This window comes from Carcharhinus amblyrhynchos, chromosome 8 (assembly GCF_965287045.1).
Source record: "Carcharhinus amblyrhynchos chromosome 8, sCarAmb.v2.hapA, whole genome shotgun sequence".
Classification (NCBI taxonomy): Eukaryota; Metazoa; Chordata; class Chondrichthyes; order Carcharhiniformes; family Carcharhinidae; genus Carcharhinus; species Carcharhinus amblyrhynchos.
The window spans coordinates 73,526,616-73,549,536 of NC_137331.1; the positions used below are offsets into that span (position 1 = coordinate 73,526,616).

Below are 22,921 nucleotides of genomic sequence, written 5' to 3' on the forward strand. Positions count from 1 at the left end.
CTCACCAGTCCAGTGTTAACAAGGCAACATCTTGCAAGTCACTGTTACTTCTCCACTACAAGTGCAGGCAACCAATTGGCTACTTCGACAGGAATTGTGCTAAACTTCTAAAAGGCTTTTAATAATGTTCAATATGAAGGAGTGGTAATTAAACTCAAAACTGAAGACACAAGGCAAGCATTGTGACTGGATAAAAAATGTCTGAAGAATGAGAATTGCATACTTTTTAAAAAGTTATGTCAGAGTGGGGGAAATACTGAGTGGGGATCCCTCAGAGTTTGATCTTTCTAAATGTTCTAATTTTCAAAAATGACCTGGGCTAAATCACGACGCAAAGTGGTCAGCTTTGCAAATGGAAACAATTTAAAACTAGGAGTGAAATAGGCAGTGTGCATCAGTGTTGTTGTCTATTTCCGAAAGCAGCCTACTTTAAAACATCACTGAATAACTCCCTCAACATGTGCCAACTAGACATTAGACTCGTGTTCATTCCACAATTTTATAGATATCAGAGAGAGAAGTGTAAATTAGATGGGATTGGCCATGGGAAATGGGGATTATAGGGATAGAGCGGGGAGAGGGCTTGGGTAAAATACTCTGTCAGAATCAGTGCAAGCTCGATGGGTTGAATGATCTCTTCTGCACTATAGGGATTCTATGATTCTATGATAAGTTGTTCATCCTGTGAATTCAAGCTGAATTCAGACACCGACTCCAGATGTGAAAAGATAGTGGGCCGAAATCTCCGTCCTCACCCGTGGTTGGGATCCTCCGGCCCCACTGCTGTGAATGGAAATTTAGATGAGCACCAAATTCTCCTTTTTCATTGGCAGTGGAGGCGGGCCACACAATGTCAGAGAATTCTGGCCAGTGTGTTGCTTACTTAGCTCCCAGAAAACAGAACTGATGCTAAGCAAGGCATTTGATGCGTGTGGCGTAGTTTATTTGTCCTTTTCCTGGTCCTGAGAGTTCTGGGGAATACTTAGACAAGTATCACTGGGAATTTCTTCAGAGCTTCTGGCACTCCACTGCTGGAAACTCTGACAGAAATTCTATAATTTGTTTATCCACATTAAGGGGCTTTCTTATTTTCCAAGATTTCAATCTGGTGTAAGATCAGAATCCAAGATATAGATTTATTTCTTTATTCTGCCAGCATTTACAGGTTTTCCCCATTGGTTTTATTATTCCACTCAGTATTGGTTCTATTATTCCACTAAGTATTCCTTTTTGGTGTAATTGGGCTATACATTTAGTAGCTATACGTTTACAGTGGGTAGAATTGTATGCTCCCCCACTGGTTGGTTTTTAGGTGGTGGGGATGGGGAAGGGGAGTGTACAGTTGAAGAGGTGGGGTTCTGTCCAGGTGCCCTCCACCCCAACCATGCAACAATTATACGCTCAGACAAGCAAGGTCTTGCACAGAAAGCCTGCTGTTGCCCCAATTGAGGCACTTAAGTGGTCAATTAATGGCCAAATAAGGACCGTTTCCTGTCCAGCCTCAATTGTTCAGCTGGCAGTAAGGTCGAACCTCTTTGGAGAAAGCCTAAAATACAACACAGTCACATCTAAAGTTGAGTGCCTCCCCAAAACAAGACACCGCCATCCAAAAATTTCCAATGTTTCTAAATATCAAGCACACAAATCTGACATTACACCATTTCTCTGTGAGAAATACAATGCGAAAATGCAGTGCCTCCAGTAAGCTTGCCTGGCTGATTACTGAAACTAATAATTGTCCATACTGAACCCATAATAAAACTGCACAGTGAAGATGTTTTTGTTCTTTATTTCAGTAATGCCTTATAACAGCGCCCATCACTGCGTTGTGGAAGTAGAAAACTTCTTATTTGTACTAGGAGGAGAAGACCAATGGAACCCAAACGGTAATACCATACTGCATAATACTTCACACTTCAGTTCAAAGGCCTGTATCAACATTTTTTTTAAATAAACATCATTAAAATTACATTTATTACATACTTTAATGTTGGAATCTGGCATCCCTGGGACAAGTGATGAAGTAAAATAAAAGTTGTCAAAAATCATGGACAGTTGTGGAGCCACTTACCTTGTAATCTAAGTTAGTTTTAGTTTTTCTCCTTACTGTAATTTTAGTTTTACTGAGCAATATATTTAAGATGTTTTTATTATGCCTCTCTGCCTGACTTAACGTGAAGAAAGATTCCAGTTTTAGGTTCCAGTTTAGAGTAACAATTGATTGTGCAGTCAATTGCCAGAAACCTTAATCTGCAGCTGGGATTCTCCAGTGCTGCTGCAGTTAATGGAGTTTTGGCAGAGTGCCAAATTCTCCATTCTCGCTACTAGCAGCAATGGCTATAAAATACAATAATCAGGGTACAAATGAGATTGGAGAATCCCACCCTAGGTCTTAGTTCACCAGTGCTGCTGAAAAGGACAGTTTGATTTAAAGTGTTGATAAGCAGCCCTCTTGCTAAATGCAGGAGCAGCTTTTACAATAACAAGATGGATATTGCCTTCCTTCCTAGGTATGCTGGGTGGGTGGCATGGTGGCACAGTGGTTAGCACTGTTGCCTCACAGTGCGAGGAACCCGGGTTTGATTCCTGGCTTGGGTCACTGTCTGTGTGGAGTCCGCACATTCTCCCCGTGTCTGCGTGGGTTTCCTCCACATGCACCAGTTTCCTCCCACAGTCTGAAAGACTGTTTAGTTACATTGGCCATGCTAAATTCTTCCTCAGTGTACCCAAACTGGTGCAGAGTGTGGCGACTGGGGGAATTTTCACAGTTACTTCATTGCAGTATGAATGTAAGCCTACTTGTGACTAATAAATAAACTTTACTTTAAAAAAGAAAAGCAAAGCACTGGCATTTTAAAACTGTGCTTAACATGAAAATGCTTGTGAGGGGAACTTTCAGGGAACAGTAGATCGAAAATTTCAGGCTGTATCTTACCACCACTGTTCCCTCAAATCTGGGCAGCTGGGCAACCTGGAAGTTTAGGCCATGCAGAGAAATTGACGCATTCATGTGTGGCCACACATAAATTTTCAGAAGGTCTGTGCACTGAAACAAATCATACATGCACTAATTACAGAAGTGAGAGGGGACATTGCTCACAATAATAGATCACTTGTTGTAGAGGAAAGGGACAGATCTGGCTGGTTTAAAAACCAGAAGGTTGTAAACTTCCAACCTTTAGCAACAAAATTGCACCATAGAAGCAAGGATGATTGGTTGTTGGTCACAAATGGACACAAAGGTGAAATTAAAGACAAAATACTGCAGTTGCTGGAATCTAAAACAAAAACAGAAAATGCTGGAAAATCTCAGCAGGCCTGACAGCATCTAAGAGGGAATAGAACACAGTGTTTCAAGTCAGGGTCATCCTGACTCGAAATGTTGACTATATTCTCTCTCCACAGATGCTGTCAGACAAAGATGAATTTTGTGTGCTCCCCTTGTGTTCATTGGGCATAAAAGACAACTTTGAGAAATTGTGACTTAGACTGAAAAAGTACAGCTTTCTATTGCCTGAGTAAAAGAGTAAGAGAGTAAAAGCCACCATCTGTAAATTAATTATGAACGTACAAGAGAGAATGTATAACTTTTTTGCTAGTTGCTTAGATATTCCTTAGGCAATGAGATTAACATCAATGTTTTGAGTAACACCGAATTGCTTTTAAACTCCAGAAATCATTCAATCAAGCTTAGTCTGAGAGTTGCTCTTTTTAGCTAAACACTGGAAGATTAATGGGATATTGAAGATACAACAGAAATGTTTTTGTTCAAAACTATCTGAGCATTTATCTCTGAAACATGTTTAATTCACTAATTTTGTTTTAAACAGGGAAACACAGCACTAATTTTGTTAGCCGGTATGATCCTAGATTTAACAGCTGGATACAACTCCCACCTATGCAAGAAAGGTAATACTTTATGATATTTCAGAAATGTTTTATTTTAATATCACACACAACTGAGGAGTTCAGCTTAAAGTACATCATTGGACCTTTGTAGATATATGTGTAAGTACATTTGCCACAAGCTGATTGATGATAAATTAACAAAACTTATTTGGAAATCATAAGTGAATTACTGTTAAATACAAAAGGTGACATTTTTGGTTTGCTGTCTAATCCAACTCAAGGTCTCCTTAGCTGCCTGCTTCATCTCTAAATTTCTAGGTCATCATTCATACTAAGTTTATATTCTGAGAGGGTCCACTCCAACTTTGTATCATTCAGTTGCTACCCTCACCAAGTCACTCTAAGTTTGCATCAAAGGTTATTGTTCAGTCTGCTTCTTTTTGCATTGCAATGTCATGCAAACCTTTTCATCTTCTTGAACTGTTGTTCACTTTAATCACTGAGTTCCGATTACCACCCAATCTGAGGTCTGTATTTTTAGTCTCCAGCCCAATCTAAAATCTACATTTGCAGAATGTAGGTCAAACCAATCTTGCGTTCTGCAGACAAATGTGTGTAAACAATGATGGCATGCTTGGAATATTGACCAGTTCAATGTCCACATTCTTTAATTATTGCCCAATCCAAGATCTTTTTCGTTGGTCTGCTGGAGCTTTGGTACTTATAGTGTGCGAGTGAGTGTGAGAGTGAGTGAGTGTGAGAGTGAGTGAGTAAATGAATTTGTTTTGGGATAGCATTAAGAAAGTTGGACTTCAAATTAATGAAAATTAATCATTGTAATTTGAAATTCCAGGTATAGAATAGTGGATATATACTCATTCCAGAAAATAAAATTTAAGATAAACTGGGAGAATGGATATGGGAATCATTCTGATAAAGTAGCAAATCTGATCTGTATATCATATAATGTGTCTTCTTCTATGACAATTGTTTAGATGTGGGGAGATGGTCATGTTCAAATTATAGTTTAATATACTTAAAACATACTAATGAAAATGTGTTGGATGCTTGATTAAAACTGAGACACTAAACTGCACAAACTAAATTACTATGACATGAAATTGAGCTGTTTGATCATTTTAGCGTATACTTTACTAGGTGAGTATGTTGCTGAAATGACCTTTCTATTTACTACACCTCCCAGTTTACTTAATTTGTATGATTAAAAAATGAAATGGCAAAGTGATGACAAAAAGAAAGAAACTACATAAGCATCTTATCATGTTGCCCAGAAATGTTCCAAAGTACTTTACACATGGGTGGAATATTACAGCCCAGCCGTGGTGCAGGTGGGACCATAAATTATGGCGAGCCATTAAAAATTCCATTGACTTTGACTGGATCGTAAAATCCCACCAGCATAAAACTTCACCCAATGGGGGGATTGTCCCAAAAAATGACTAGCATCATAATGGTGTGAAAACAGGAGTGATCTGCGCCAATCTCACGGGTGCGTTCCACAGTCACTTTTTTGGAGACTGGTGATTTGCACACCGTACTGCATCACCGGAAAGGGGCGGGATGATTGCAAACTGTTCCATGCCAGGTGCAAAGCTGATTTATAGGCCCAGACGTTATTCTCCGGCATCTGCGCAATATGCGCCAGGCATGACAAGATCGGAGAATCACCCGCAATTTGTAACTGCAGAAAGAGTGAAACTAGAAGCATCAGTTGACTGCACTTGTTTTCAAGAGTCCAAAATGTCATTTTTACTTATTGGCTATATCTCCCCCCCGAGTGTTAATCAGTGACGGATTGTCACTGTGCCCAAATTACCTGCGCGTAAATTCTAAAGCGCCTGTCTTGCCTGACCTTCCTGACTCAAGCTAGGTGAAACTCAAGCATCTGAGCACTTCCCAGGCTCAAGTAGTGAAGTATGAAAGAAGTGGAGTGAAGGTGGAATAGCTGCCATAAAACAGGTGAGTTTAAAGAAGCCATTGAAAATTTCAGACTACAGGGAGGATAAGCTTCTATGGTAAATTAATAGGATGTGGGTGTTGGGGTTCAGGCCTCAGCAGTGGCAGGATCCGACATTGGTGTGGGTTTGGGGGGAGGATATCAGACATTGAGGCGAGTCGGACACTGGGGGGGTGGGGTGGGGTGGTGGGGTGGTGGAAGCCAGACATGGGGTAAGGGGGTCAGCCAGATATTGGAGGTGGAGGAAGTCAGACATCAGGGAGGAGTTGGACATTGAAGGGATCCAGACGGTGAAGGGAGGTGAGTTGGGTATTAGGGTGCGGGGAGTTGGATACCTGTGTGTGGCAGGGTGGGGGGAGTTAGACCTTGTTGGGGGGGAGGAGCCAGACATTGGGTGAGGAGTTGGATATCAGAGGTGTGGGTCAGGGTGGTGGGGCCAGGTCAGCTGGGGGGGTTGTCTGGCCTGGTCAGGCTTGGGAGGGTCAGATTGAGGGATGGGTGGGGAATCTCATGCAGATGAATACCATTGGGATTGGGTGCTGAGCCAGGGGTGAACATAAGAACATAAGAAATAGGAGCAGAAGTAGGCCATCTAGCCCTTCGAGCCTGCCCCGCCATTCAATAAGATCATGGCTGATCTGTCGCTGCTCAGTTCCACTTTCCCGCTTTCTCCCCATAACCCTTAATCCCCTCTCTTATCAAAAACCCATCAACCCGCGTCTTAAAAATATTTAGCGAGGCAGCCTCCACCACTTCAACGGGCAGAGAATTCCAGAGATTCACCACCCTTTGAGTGAAGAAGTTCCTCCTCAACTCCGTTCTAAACCGCCCCCCTTTTATCTTGAGGCTGTGCCCCCTAGTCCTACTTTCTTTTTTGAGCAGGAAGAGTCTCTCCACCTCTATCCTATCCATCCCATTCATCATCTTATACGTCTCAATGAGATCTCCCCTCATTCTTCTAAACTCTAACGAGTACAAGCCCAGTTTATTCAGCCTCTCCTCATAGCTCAACCCCCTCAACTCCGGCATCAGCCTAGTAAACCTCCTCTGCACTCCCTCCAAGGCCAAAATATCTTTGCGCAGGTGCGGCGCCCAAAACTGCACACAGTACTCCAGCTGCGGCCTCACCAATGCCCTATACAGCTGCAGCAAGACCTCCCTACTTTTATATTCAATCCCCCTCGCTATGAAGGCCAGCATCCCATTCGCCTTCCTGACCACCTGCTGCACCTGCAAGCTGGGTTTTTGCGACTCATGTGTTGAGGGTGTTTAGTGCAGGTCTCAGTTCAGGTCTTAAAAATATTTACATTTTTATTTCTTCTAACTCTTTCAGAATAACTATTAGGTTAAAAATGGCAGTGCCATCCAAAGTTAGCGATTTAAATTGGTTGGTTGTCCATTGGAAGTTAGCCTGACTGGACAATTGCCGGGTAAACTCTTACCTAGGAACTTCCAAGAAGGATTCCCCAGCGCATCTTTGGTGTACTCCCAAATCCAGCACTGGGGAGCAAAGAAGGTTACAGGCCTTCGTTTTCAAGATAAAGCTGGAAATATTGCAGGCCTGATCATTCTCTTTTGGTTCATTGAAGGCAATGGAGATTGGACGTTTCTGGCAATGAATTCACGTGGCTGACTGCTGACAATAGTAGTTTCTGGTTTGGTTCTGTAAACCTATAGGTGAAAAGGATAGCCCCACTTCCTCTGCCTGCTGGGTCATAGAATCATAGAAACCCTACAATGCAGAAAGAGGCCATTTGGCCTATCAAATCTGTACCAACCACAATCTCATCCAGACCCTACCCCCATATCCCTACATACTTACCCGCTAATCTCTCTAATCTATGAATCTCAGGACACAAGGAGGTAATTTTAGCATGGCCAATCAACCTAACCCGCTTATCTTTGGACTGTGGGAGGAAACCGGAGCACGTGGAGGAAACCCACGCAGACACGAGGAGAATGTGCAAATTCCACACAGACAGTGACCCAAGCCAAGAATCAAACCCAGGTCCTTCCTTTTGCTGGGTAGGATTTCTTCCCTCTGTGGTCTCTGTCCCCCAGACTGGCTGATTGACTTGCTGCTCAAAATGAAAATTCATTAGGTGTTTCTTACAGTGAGCTGATTTCTGTCACCATCATATAGGTTCTCATTGTCTACTAACGATGTCAGTACTGACACACAGTGGGAGATTTGAATCTCGGCCATTTGCACCCTCGTGTGATGAAGTGGTTTTTCTCACACCGATTTTGTTGAATTTCAATAACTGAGGGAATAATGACTGTTAAGCCTGCAGGGGAGATCTGGTGCATTTTTAATGTTTTTACAAAGGAATGCCTAAGAGGTTGTTTACATTTTAATGTTCTGACCATACAAGTAGGTTACTTCCAACTTTGACAGTCCCTTGTTTTATCTCAGATAAGGAGGGGAAGTCATCTGATCCCCCTGAACTCCATCATGTGTCTAGGTAAATTTCTGCTTTTTAGAAGTGAAGTGTCCACCTTTTTCAGAAATTTACAGGCTAACATTCTGGACATGATATTAGACAGACAAATAAAAATATTTTTACTTTAAAAGTTCTTATCTAATTAACCATTTTCCACGACTGTGTCATATCTATCTTAGTAAAAGTCTGACAACACCAGGTTTCAGTCCAACCAATTGGACTGGTTGGACTGAAACCTGGTATTGTCAGACTTTTTACTGTGTTTACCCCAGTCCAACGCCGGCATATCTACATCATATCTATCTTAGTCAGGGATTAGTATAATTGCTGAAATTAGTTGACTGATTATAGTGTTGATTCATTGCTGCTCTGAAATGTACAAGCCACAGCAACACACAGTGGATATTCAGGGAACTACACATAATGTTCAGTTCATCAGCTAGGTCCTCCATATTAACAAAGCTCAATGACATGAAGTTGAGGGACTGGGATGGATGTGGGGATCTTAATCCATCATCTTTGAAGAGGTGGAATACTTAATTAATATATTTAAATTGGACTCCAACAGTGTATGTGGATGGAGAAACTATGAAATGTAGGGAGGCAGAAGCAGAGAACTCCTAAATGTAACTGTCTTTCTCAGCACCTCTTATGGGTCGGCTTGGTTGCAATTAGGAATCAATTTCAGAGTCTGTTGGATAAACCCACTCCATCAAAGGAAATATGTTTGACAAGTACAGAAGGAAAGTTTTGTTTGTCACTTGTCTTTTTTGTTCTATAATTGAAAACGCTCATCCAAAGCCAACTGACCACTTTGGTTTGTTACTTAAAATTATTTAGCCTGAATATGCCCCAAAGCAAATTTTTTAATTCTCATGACTGCCTCCATGATGGCTAAAAGAAACAGTTGCTGAAGGAACAGAGTGCGGAATCAACATCAGCTTCCCAAAGATTAAAGATTTGCTGCTAGCATGAGGCATATTATAGAATTACGAAAATGAAGAAATTTACAGTTGTTGATGAGAAAATAGAGAAAGCAGTTGGGTGATGGAAGATGTAAGGAAGAAATTCAAAGTTGGAATTGTTTTTGGTGGAGTACAGAGATTAATCTGGTGCATGCTAGTCATACTAAGGCTACTGTCTAGTCAACTTTTCTGTACAATGCTGAGAATTGATGCTGATGAATGAATACAGGCAGGAAAAAGGGTGGACTGTGTACAGATGTGGAGCATGTTTCAACAAGGAGATTGTATTGGGCTGTATCTGTCAAACAAATAAAAACTGGTATTCTTGGAAGGTGATGTAATGTGTTCCAGCAGGGTAAAAATTAAGATGAATGGGATGATCAGAATAAAATAGTGACAACAATCAGACAGCTTTGTGAGCTAATAGAATGCATCATAGTAGTCACAGTTCCTGGTATGTATGACCAGCCTGCTTAATTCACAACTGATGTTAAATTCTATGGAGCCTAATATCACTTCTTATTTATCTTGTTTGTTTGCCCGAAGATCCAAAAACTCACACAAAAATGTGGTAACTTAAATTGTTTCAACAGAACAACTTTGCTCATATCATAGTAGGTGCAAGTTCTGAAAAAAGACCGCTTTCAGTTTTTCAACATATAGGTCCTGAATTTTATCAGTCAACGATATTGGCACTTCACTGGGATAGCGCCCATCAGTAACCTTTGCAATTGTGTTGACCATCTCAATAATTTCCTTGGCTTATTTGTAAATTGTGACTGCGCTGCCATTAGAGGTACATTTTGAGTCTCTGTTATGAGTGCAAGGCTCACCTTTATTAGAGCAGTGGCCAGGTTTGGTGAGGGGAGGGTGGGAGGAGATGTGGTGGTTGAGGGTGGGAGTACTGGCAAAGGAGGAAAGATATGGTTCCCAAATTTCCTGATCGCATAAATATGGGTAGGAAAGTAAGTTGTGAAGAGGTCACAAAGAGCCTACAAAGTGATATACAGAGGTTAAATCAATGGACCATGATCTGACAAATGGAGCATAAACACAGTAAAAAGTCTGACAACGCCAGGTTTTAGTCCAACCTATTTATTTGATAATATACTCACAAGCTTTCGGGGTTAGCCCCTTCGTCAGGTGAATGGAGAGTTCTGGCCTCAGACAGAGCATATAAAGCACAGACAGTTTAGAGATTACTGATTAGAATGCGAATCCTTACACCTAACCTGCTGTTCAAGACCTGAAGTGGCTGATAATGTGAGTGGAAGGAGCACTGATCACAGGTTAAAGAGATGTGTATTGTCTCCGGACAGTACAGTAAGTGAGGTTTTGCAAACCCAGGCAAGTCACGGGGGTTACAGATAGTGCGACATGAACCCAAGATCATGTCGCACTATCTGTAACCCCCGTGACTTGCCTGGGTTTGCAAAACCTCACTTACTGTACTGTCTGGAGACAATACACATCTCTTTAACCTGTGATCAGTGCTCCTTCCACTCACATTATCAGCCACTTCAGGTCTTGAACAGCAGGTTAGGTGTAAGGATTCGCATTCTAATCAGTAATCTCTAAACTGTCTGTGCTTTATATGCTCTGTCTGAGGCCAGAACTCTCCATTCACCTGACGAAGGGGCTAACCCGAAAGCTTGTGAGTATATTATCAAATAAATAGGTTGGACTAAAACCTGGTGTTGTCAGACTTTTTACTGTGTTTACGCCAGTCCAACGCCAGCATACCCACATCACAAATGGAGCATAATACAGGAGAATGTGGAATTGTCCATTTTGGCAGGAAGAATGAAAAATAAGCTTATTACCTAAATAGGAAGAGATTGCAGAGCTCTAAGATGCAGGGAGATCTGAGTGTCCTCGTGTATGAATCTCAAAAAATAGCATGCAGGTACGGGAAGTGATTAGGGAAGCCAATAGAATGTTGTTGTTTATTGCAAGGGGAATTGAATACAAAGGTAGAGAGGTTATGCTTTAGTTATATAGGGCACTAGTGAAGCCATGCCTGGACTACTGTGTAAAATATTTGTCCTATTTCAGGAAGGAATCAGAAAAAAATGATTTTTCTTTCTCTCACAGAATTGTAAGTCTTTGGAATTGTCTTCCTCAAAAGATGGTGAAGGCAAAGTTTTTGGATATCTCTAAGGCAGAGATAACTAGATTCTTGATAAGCAAGGAGCTGAAAGCTGACCAGGTTAAACAGGAATGTGGAAATGACATTAAGATAAGATCAGACATGTTCTTATTTAATGGTGCAGGTTTGAAGGGTCAAGTGGCCTAACACTGTTCCTAATTTGCATGTTTGTATGTAAAATTGGTTAAATGAAAACAGATTGGTAATTAGCAGTTAGCTTTCAGACTGGAGGGTTTGTAGTGGAATTCCCAGGGATCGATGTCAGGACCCCTGCTCTCCCGAATACATATCAATGACCTCGACCTTGATCACCAAGTTGTACAATGAGTTTGAGTAGAGATGAGAAGTAGCAGTGGTAAGAAATCACATGAGGCAACTGTTTATACGTTCCACAGGAGTAATCATACTGTAAGGTGGGGTACGTGGGAGGAATAATGGAAATTTGTGAGAAAGGCAAGGTGATAATCTTGGGTGATTTCAATCTATATATGTATTGCACAAATAAAATTAATGCAGCATGTTCTAGAGCCAACCAGAGAGCAGGCCGAATGAGATTGGATAATGTGTGATGATACAGGCTTAATTAATGACCTGATTGTGAAGGCATCCCTAGGTAGCAGTGATCATAATATAATTGAATTTCAGTGAGTTTGAGGGAGAGAAATGTGGGCCTAAGATGAGCATTTTAAGCTTAAAGAAACACGTGAAGTCATGAAGACTGAGCTGATTTTGATTTGCTTTGATTTGATTTATTATTGTCACGTGTATTAGCATACAGTGAAAACTGTTGTTTCTTGTGCACTATACAGACAAAGCACACCGTTCATTGAGAAGGAAACAAGAGAGTGCAGAATGTAGTGTTACAGTCATAGCTAGGGTGTAGAGAAAGTTCAACTTAATGCAAGGTAAGTCCATTCAAAAGTCTGACATTAGCTGTTTATAAATCGGTTGCTATGTGACCTCAGACTTTTGTATCGTTTTCCTGACAGAAGAAGGTGGAAGAGTGAATGTCCGGGGTGTGTGGGGTCCTTAATTATGCTGGCTGCTTTGCTGAGGCAGTGGGAAGTTCAGACAGAGTCAATAGATGAGAGGCTGTTTGCATGATGGATTGGGCTACATTCACAAGCTTTTGTAGTTCCTTGTGGTCTTGGGCAGAGCAGGAGCTGTACCAAGCTATGATACAACCAAAAAGAATGCTTACTATGGTGCATCTGTAAAAGTTAGTGAAAGTCGTAGCTGACATGCCAAATTTCCTTAGTCTTCTAAGAAAGTAGAGGCATTGGTCGGCTTTCTTAACTGTAATGTCGACATGAGGGGATCAGGAGAGGCTGTTGGTGATCTGGGCACCTAAAAACTTGAAACTCTCGACCCTTTCTACTTTGTCCCGGTGATGTAGACAGGGGCATGTTCTCCTTTACACATCCTGAAGTCGATGACAATCTCCTTCATTTTGTTGACATTGAGGGAGAGATTATTGTTGCCGTACCAGTTCACCAGATTCTCTATCTCATCCCTGTACTCTGTCTTGTCTTTGTTTGAGATCCGACCCACTACGGTGGTGTTGTCAGCAAACTTGAAAATCGAATTGGAGGGGTATTTGGCCGCACGGCCATAGATGTATAAAGAGTATAGTATAGTGAACTGGAAAAGTAGGTTAAGGAATAGGTCAGTAGAGCTGCAGTGGCAGACATTTGAAATATTTTAGAAAAGATACTTTCTAGAGAGGATGAAGGACTATGAAGATCCACCATCCATCGCTAACAAAGGAAGTTAAAGATAGAAACAAGTTGAAAGAAAAAGCATGAAATTCCAAAAGATGAGTGGCAGGCAAGAAGAACGAATAGAATATAAAGAACAGCAGAGAATGTCCAAAAGATTAATAGAAAGTGGGGTGGGGGGGGAATAGAATACATGAGAAAACCAGGTAGAAATATGAAAACAGATGGTAAAAGTTTATACAGGTATTTAAAAAGTAAAAGTGAAAGTAAAGTGTTAGTCTTCTTGAGAGTGAGTCTGGGAATTAATAATGGAAAATAGTGAAATGGGGGATGAAAGGAACAGATATTTTGTGTCTGTCTCTACTGTTGAGAATATCAGTAATATTCTAGAAGTAACTGTGAATCAGGAGGTGAAAGAGAGGGAGGATTACAATCACAATCACTAGGGAAAGCTATTGAGAAAATTATTAGAACTGAAAGCTGACAAGTCCCCAGGTTTTGATAGATTTTATCTGAGGACCATAAAAGAAGTGGCTGCTGAAATAGTATATGCATTTATTTTAATTTTCTAAAATTTCCTAGATTCTACAAGGGTCCCATCAAATTGGAAAATAATAAATGTTACTCCTCTGTTCAGGAAAGGAAGGAGATAGAAAGCAGAAAACTACAGACCAGTTAGTTAACTTAACATCTACAATAGGGAAAATGATGGAAACTACTATTAAGGAGATTTTTGCGGGGTACTTAGAAAATCGCAGTGCAGTGAAAGGGAAGTCAAGTTTGACTAATTTACTGGAGGAAGTAACAAGTAAAATTGAGAAAGGGGAACCTGTTCTGGTGTTGTACTTAGATTTCCAAAAGATATTTAACAAGGTGCCACATCAAAGTTACTATGTAAAGTAAGTGCTCATTGTAATGGGGGGAATATTAGCAGGGAAAGAGGATTTATTACTTAACGGGAAACAAAGAGTAAGAACAGATGACATTTCTGAGTTGGCGAGATGTACTAGGTGGAGTGCCACAGGGATCAATGTTGGGGACTCAACTATTTACAATTTATATCAATGGCTTGAATGAAGGTATCTAATGTATGGGTGCTAAATTTGCTGTTCACATAAAGGTAGGTAGTAAAGTAAGTTGTGAAGAGGGCATAAGGAATCTACAAAGGGATGTTGATAGGTTAGAGTGGGCAAAGATTTGACAGATAATGTGGGAAAATGTGAAGTTTGCAGGTTTGAGAGGTACTGTCAAAAGAGGCTTGGCTAGTTGCTAAAGTGCATCACGTAGATGCAGTGGTGGAGGGAGTGGATGTTTAAAGTGGTAAATGAGATGCCAATCAAGCGGGCTCTTTTTTCTGAGATGGTGTTGAACTTCTTGAGTATAGCCGGAGTCACATTCACCCAAGCAAGTGGAGAAGGGTGAAGGTGGACAGTAAGGAGCTGTAAAGTGGCTGTAAGGAGCCAGAATATGAGTTACCTCAGAATTCCCACCCTCAGTCCGGCTCTTGTAGTCACAGTGCTTATGTTGCCTTAGTCAATGGTTATTCCCAGGACGTTTGTATGAAACCTTGGTGATGATAATGCCTTTGAATATCAAGGGGAGATGGATTCTCTTTCTTACTGAAACTGATCATTTGCTGGCAAATGGTACTTGACACATATCTAAATGTTGTCCAATATTGCTGCATGCACTGTTTGAGGAGCTGCAAGAATTTGAGGAGGTGTGAAAAGTACTGAAAACTGTACAATCATCATCTGACCTCATGTTGGATTGAAAAAATGTCATTGATGGAACAGCTAAAGTTGGTTGGGCCTAGGACATTATCTGAGGAACTCCTGCAATGATGCCGTGGACTGAGATAATTGACTTCCAACAATCACAATCATCTTCCTCTATGCTAGGTTTGACTTCAGCCAATGGAGAGTTTTCCATTATATTGTTGCTGAATAAATGCCATTTGATAACACTATTATAAACATCGTAAAGTGAAGACCAATTCGCATTGACTTTCCATCATTTTGCTGATATTGATGGGCCGGATTAGATTCCGTCTGCTTTCTCTGGACAGGGCATACTTAGGCAATATTCTATATAGTAGATGGACGCTAGTGCTATAGTTGTGCTGGAACAGGTTGGCTAAGGGACTGGCTAGTTCTGAAACTCAGTACCATAGCCAGGATGTTGTCAAAGGCCATTTAGCCTTTGCTGTAATCATTGCCTTCAGGCTAACATCCGACAGCTCAGATACTGGCACTATATTGTTCATATCTTCAAAGTGATTATAGAGTTTGAGATCAGCATGTGGTGAATAATTCAGGCTTGAGAGAGTTTCAGCCAGTTTGAAGTAGAGCATAATCTTCTTATCATGACAGTTCCCTCTCGCTGTCAACCAAACTCATCACAAGGGAAGGCACAAGATTCTGCCATGAACTCTCAAAGTTATCCCACTGGGGACAGTAGAACTCCTGGTCTGTGGTTACTGGATCTACCCTTCTCTCCATTTCTAAATCATAAGATATCACTCTCCTTGTTATCATACGTAGAGATCTTCCTGTCTTCTAACGGAAAAACTCCAGGATTGTGCTCCTGCTGCCATGACACAGATAGAAGCCTTTCAGGAAGCCTTGTTGATAGAATCCAGATTATTGTTCCCTTCATAATCTGAGGAACAGAATTCGGGTTGATACGCCCTGCCATTGTGATATTAGAGCATCACACTTAGTGCAGAAATTAACTTAATCAGCTCAGGCACTCTGACTGACTGAAGATACTCTTGAATATTGCATCACACAATAATGAAACAAAGCCACTTTTTAATATTTTAAAGATTTCTAAGTAGAATTATTTAATAATAAGAGACTTGACACGTGTTTGTACGAAGCAGGCAAGTGGAACTCACAGGCTGATTAAAGGCTTTGACCCACTGATCTCATTCTCCAGTCCACTGACCTTTCCCTCGGTTCTCAGATATAGTTGTAAAAAAATGAAAAAATGTCTCATGTTTGTTAGAAATATGTCAACAATACAGTGTCCATTAAACACCAGAATTTCAACAATAAGTTAGACCAATATCTGATGGAAAGATTGGAAGTAGCAGCAATTGAAATTTGTTGTTGAATATAAAACAAAATCCACAACTGGGAACAGCTAACACATCAACTGGACACGACTTTGTAGTTCAAGTAGTTCTGGAGAACGCGGATTTACAGAAAAAGTATCCACTGATGCATTACACATTTATATTGATGAGACACATTTATTTTTAAGCTGCAAAATCTTCTAATTTTTAAACTTAGGCATTAAACAGCACCAAAAAGCTCAGCTACGCACCAGAAATTAAACCACTTAGATTTTGCAACATATTTCCATGTTTAAAAAAGATTGGTATTTTTTAATACTTACCATTATTTCTAATAGAATGCTAGCACAAAGTGGTATCAGCTGCGACGAGGTCTGTCTTGTCAAATTGATTCTTCTCCTTCATCAGCCCCGGAGTAGGAAATTAGTACTGGAAGATGCAAGTTGCTTTGACTAACAGACTGGCAGATTTAGGCTTCAAGCAAATGTCAATTTTGGATACAAAACCAGAACTCAGTTGATTTTAGAACATAGAACATTATAGCACAGTACAGGCCCTTCGGCCCTCAAAGTTTGCTGAGCTATGTCCAATCCCAAGATCAAGCTATCCCCTCCCTATCATTCTGGTGTGCTCCATGTGCTGATCCAATAACCGCCTGAAAGTTCCGAAAGTATCTGATTCCACTATCACAGCAGGTAGTCTGTTCCACCCCCCCAACCACTCTCTGAGTAAAGAAACTACCTTGGACATCCCTCCTATATCTCCCACCTTATAGTTATGCCCCCTAGTAACAGCTACATCCACCTGAGGAAATAGTCTCTGCATGTCCACTCTATCACAAGAACATAAGAACATAAGAAATAGGAGCAGGAGTAGGCCATCTAGCCCTTTGAGCCTGCCCCGCCATTCAATAAGATCATGGCTGATCTGAAGTGGATCAGTTCCACTTTCCCGCTTTTTCCCCATAATCCTTAATTCCCTTGTCTGTCAAAAACCTATCTACCCGTGTCTTAAATATATTTAGCGAGGTAGCCTCCACCACTTCAACGGGCAGAGAATTCCAGAGATTCACCACCCTTTGAGTGAAGAAGTTCCTCCTCAACTCTGTTCTAAACTGTGCCCCCCCCCTTATCTTGAGGCTGTGCCCTCTAGTCCTGCTGTCATAAGAACATAAGAAGTAGGAGCAGGAGTAGGCCATCTAGCCCTTCGAGCCTGCCCCACCATTCAGTAAGATTATGGCTGATCTGAAGTGGCTCAGTTCCACTTTCCTGCTTTCTGAGCAGGAAGAATCTCTCTACCTCTACCCTATCCATCCCTTTCATTATCTTATACGTCTCTATAAGATCCCCCCTCATCCTTCTAAACTCCAACGAGTACAGACCCAGTCTATTTAGTCTCTCTTCATAGTCCAACCCCCTCATCTTTGGTATCAGCCTAGTGAACCTCCTCTGCACTCCCTCCAAGGCCAAAATATCCTTGCGCAAGTGCGGCGACCAAAACTGCACACAGTACTCCAGCTGCAGCCTCACCAGTGCCCTGTACAGTCGCAGCAAGACCTCCCTACTTTTATATTCTATCCCCCTCGCTTTAAAGGCCAGCATTCCATTCGCCTTCTTGACCACCTGCTTCACCTGCAGACTGGGTTTTTGCAACTCATGCACAAGGACCCCCAGGTCCCTCTGCACCATAGCATGCTGCAGCTTTTCGCCCTTTAAATAGTAATCCCTCCATTATTTCTGCCAAAGTGGATAACCTCACACTTGCTAACATTATACTCCATCTGCCAGATCCTCACCCACTCGCTCAGCCTATCCAGATCCCTCTGCAGACTTTCCACACCCTCCGCACAATTTGCTTTTCCACTCATCTTCATGTCATCAGCAAATTTCGTCACCCTACACTCAGCCCCCTCCTCCAGATCATTCATATAAATAGTAAATAGCTGAGGCCCCAGCACTGATCCCTGCGGCACTCCACTAGTCACCAACCGCCAATCAGAATAGCACCCATTGATACCAACTCTTTGCCTCCTATTAGACAACCAATCCTCTATCCACGCTAACACCTTATCCCCAACTCCATGCACCCTAACCTTCTGAAGCAACCTTTTGTGCAGCACCTTATCAAAGGCCTTTTGAAAATTGAGAAACACCACATCTACTGGTTCCCCTCTGTCTACCACACGAGTCACATCCTCATAGAAATCCAATAAATTCGTCAAACATGACTTCCCCTTAACGAATCCGTGCTGCGTCTGCTCTATCAAACCATTCCTTTCCAGGTGCACCACTATTTCTTCTTTGATGATGGATTCAAGCATTTTTCTAACAACAGACGTTAAACTAACCGGCCTATAAACCGTTAAAATAACCAGCCTATCAATCCCTCTCACCATCGTATAAATCTCTATTAAGTTGCCTCTCATTCTCGTCCGCTCCAAAGAGAAAATCCCCAGCTCCCTCAACCTTTCCACATAAGACCTACCCTCCAAACCAGGCAGCATCCTGGTAAATCTCCTCTGCACTCTCTCCAATGCTTCCACATCCTTCTTATACTGAGGTGACCAGAACTGAACACAATATTCCAAATGTGGTCTCACCAACGTCCGGTATAGTTGCAGCATAACCCCATGGCTCTTAAACTCAATCCCCCTGTTGATAAACACTATGTGCCTTCTTCATGGCCCTATCCACTTGAGTGGCAACCTTCAGAGACCTGTGGATATGAACGTCAAGATCTCTCTGTTCCTTCACATTCCTTAGAACCCTGCTGTTGACCCTGTAATCTGCATTCAAGTTTGTCTGACCAAAATGAATCACCTCACACTTATCAGGGTTAAACTCCATCTGCCACTTCCCGGCCCAGCTCTGCATCCTATCAATGTCTCTTCGCAGCCTGCAAGAGCCCTCCACCCCATCCACTATTCCACCAATCTTGGTGTCGTCAGCAAATTTACTAACCCACCCTTCAACCCCTTCTTCCAAATCATTGATAAAAATCACAAATAGCAGAGGACCCAGCACTGACCCTTGTGGTACACTGTTGATAACTGGCCCTCCAGTGTGAAAATTTTTCCTCCACCACCACCCTCTGTCTTCTCTGAGATAGCCAGTTACTTATCCAGTTGGCCAAATTTCCTTCTATCCCACACCTCTTTATCTTCTTCATGAGCCTACCATGGGGATTCTTATCAAACGCCTTACTAAAATCCATGTACACGATATCAACTGCTCTACCTTCATCCACACACTTAGTTACCTCCTCAAAGAATTCAATCAAATTTGTGAGGCAGGACTTATCCCTCATGAAACCATGCTTACTATCCCACATTAAACTGAATCGCTCCAAATGGTCATAAATCTTATCTCTCAGGACCCTTTCCATTAACTTACCGACCACCGAAGAAAGACTAATTGGCCTATAATTACCAGGGCCATTCCCATTTCCTTTCTTGAAAAGAGGAACAACATTTGCCACTCTCCAGTCCTCTGGCACAATCCCTGTGGACAGTGAGGACCCAGAGATCAAAGCTAAAGGCTTCACAGTCTCATCCCTTGCCTCCCAAAATATCCTAGGATGTATCCGATCTGGCCCGGGGGACTTATCCACCCTTAGGTTTTCCAAAATTGCAAATACATCTTCTCTCAGAACATCTACCATCTCCATCCTATCAGCCTGTATCACACACTCATCCTCAAAAACATGGCCCCTCTCCTTAGTGAACACTGAAGAAAAGTATTCATTCAATGCCTCACCTATCTCTTCTGACTCTATGCACAAGTTCCCACTACTGTCCTTGACTGGCCCGAATCTCACCCTGGTCATTCTTTTATTTCTCACATAAGAGTAAAAAGCCTTGGGGTTTTCTTTTATCTGACCCGCCAAGGACTTCTCATGCCCCCTCCTAGCTCTCCTAAGCCCTTCCTTTAACTCATCCCTTGCTACCTTGTAACACTCAAGTGACCCAACCGAACCTTGTTTTTCCATCCTTACATACGCTTCCTTTTCCCTCTTAACAAGACATTCAACCCCCTTTGTGAACCATGGTTCCCTCACTTGGCCATTTCTTCCCTGCCTGCCAGGGACATACCTATCAAGGACACGCAGTATTTGTTCCTTGAAAAAGCTCCACTTTTCGTTTGTGCCCATACCTGACAGTTTCTGCTCCTATCTTATGCTCCCTAATTCTTGCCTAATTGCATCATAATTACCCCTGCCCCAATTATAAACCTTGCCCTGTTGTGTGACCCTACCGCTCTCCATTGCAATAATGAAAGACACCGAATCGTGGTCACTATCTCCAAAGTGTTCTCCCACAAACAAATCTAACACTTGGCCTGGTTCATTACCCAGTACCAAGTCCAGTGTGGCCCCACCTCTTGTCGGCTTATCCACATATTGTGTCAGGAAACCCTCCTGCACACACTGTACAAAAACTGCCCCATCTGAACTATTCGACCTATAAAAGTTCTAATCAATATTTGGAAAGTTAAAGTTGTCCATGATAATTACCCTGTGACCTCCACACCTATCCATAATCTGCTTTGCCATTTCCTCCTTCACATCTCAATTACTATTTGGGGGGCCTATAGAAAACTCCTAACAATGTGACCAATCCTTACCTATTTCTAACTTCAGCCCATATTAACTCAGTAGGCAGATCACCCTTGAAATGCTTTTCAGTAGCTATTAAACTGTCCTTAACAATGCTACTCCTCAACCTCTTTTACCGCCTTCTCTACTCTTACTGAAACATCTATACCCCAGAACAGCCAACAACCATTCCTGTCCCTGTTCTAACCATGTGTCTGTAATGGCCACAACATCATAGTCCCAAGCACTAATCCACGCTCCAAGTTCACCTACCTTATTCCTGATGCTGCTTGCATTGAAGTGTATATATTTCAATCCACCATCCTGTCTGTCTGTACACTCCTGCAATCTTGGTACCTTCCTCAGTATCTCGCAATCCTCAACACTGGCTTTTGGATACATCTCATTTTCCCAACCCCCTGACAAATTAGTTTAAATCCCCCTGAAGAGCAGATGCAAATTTCCTTCCCAGGATATTGCTGCCCCTCTGGTTCAGGTGCAAACCGTCCTGTTTATACAGGTCCCACCTCCCCCAGAATGTGTTTCAATTATCCAAGTAAATGAAATCCTCTCTCCTACACCATCCCTGCAGCCACATGTTTATCTGTTCCTCAACTCACTAGCACATGGCACCGGCAACAAACCGGAGATGACAACATGCTTTGTCCTAGCTTTCAGCTTCCAGCCTAGTTCCCTAGATTCCTGTTTTAAATCCCCATTCCTCTTTCTACCTACATCGTTGGTACCACCGTGCACCACGACCTGAGACTGATCCTCTTCCCCCTTAAGGATCTTGAAAACATGGTCCGAGACATCATGGACTCTTGCACCTGGGAGGCAGCATACCATCCGTGAGTCTCTTTTGCTGCCGCAGACCCTCCTATCTGTCCCTCTAACCATCATGTCCCTTATTACTATTGCTCTCCTGCTCTCCTCCCTTGCCTTCTGAGGCACAGGGACGGACTCAGTGCTTGGAGTCTGGTCACTCTGACTACCTCTGAGGAGGTAGATCAACCTCCTCAACAGAATTCAACACAGAATACTTGTTGCTGAGGGGAACAACCACAGGGGATCCCCACACTGGCTGCTTCCTCCCAGCCCCTCTCACTATCACCCATGTATTTTCATTTTTTGGAGTCTCCAAATCCCTGAAGCTCTTATCTATGATCACCTCTGCCTCCCGAATGATGCGAAGCTCATCCAGCTCCAGTTCCCTAACGCAGTTTTTAAGGAGCTGGAGGTGAGTGCACTTCCCACGGGTGAATTCTTTTGTCCATTCATGAGATGTGGGTACTGTTGGCAAACTAGTTATCTATCCCTAATTGCCCTTGAGAAGCTGGTGATGAGCCATCTCCTGAACTGCTGCAATATGTGTGGTGAATATGCGTCCAGAGCACTGTTTGGAAGAGAGTTCAAGGATTTTGTTCCAGTGAAGGAACAGTGATATATTTTTATGTCAGGATGGTACGTGGCTTGGAGGGCAAGTTGGTGGTGTTTCCATATGCCTACTGCCCTCTTCCTTCAAGACATTAGACGTTGCATGTTCAGAGGGGTGTTGTCAAAAAGTATCGCTGTGTTACTTGAGTATATCTGGTGGATGGCACGACAACAATGTTATGGATGTGATGGATAGAGTGAGAGTTTAATGTCATACATGACGTGTCTGACGAATTTATTTATTGGAGTTCTATGAGGATGTGTCTAGGGCGGTGGATAGAGGAGAGCCGGTGGATGTGGTCTTTCTTGATTTTCAGAAGGCGTTTGACAAGGTGCCTCACAAGAGGTTATTGCAGAAGGTCAGGGGACATGGAGTTGGGGGTAGGGTGTTAGCGTGGATAGAGGATTGGTTGTCAAATAGGAGGCAGAGAGTGGGGGTTAATGGGTGCTATTCGGATTGGCGGATGGTGACTAGTGGAGTGCCCCAGGGGTCGGTGCTGGGGCCTCAGCTATTTACCATTTATATAGATGATCTGGAGGAGGGAACCGAGTGTATGGTGTCGAAATTTGCGCGGAGGGTGTGGAGAGTCTGCAGAAGGATCTAGATAGGCTGGGCGAATGGGCCAGGAACTGGCAAATGGAATTTAATGTTGGCAAGTGCGAGGTGATCCACTTTGGTAGGAATAATGGTAGGAAGGACTATTACTTA

The 22,921-nt window shown here is 42.3% G+C and overlaps 1 protein-coding gene across 2 annotated transcripts in view; it reads left to right on the forward strand.

Moving 5' to 3' along the window:
• klhl14 (kelch-like family member 14) overlaps positions 1-22,921 on the forward strand; it is a 148,277-nt gene that overhangs the window by 95,903 nt on the left and 29,453 nt on the right. For both annotated transcript variants that reach the window (XM_080194270.1, XM_080194271.1), the window contains exons 4-5: positions 1,797-1,886; positions 3,831-3,909. In XM_080194270.1, the coding sequence (XP_080050396.1) occupies positions 1,797-1,886; positions 3,831-3,909 (169 nt within the window). The remainder of the gene's footprint in view (positions 1-1,796; positions 1,887-3,830; positions 3,910-22,921) is intronic.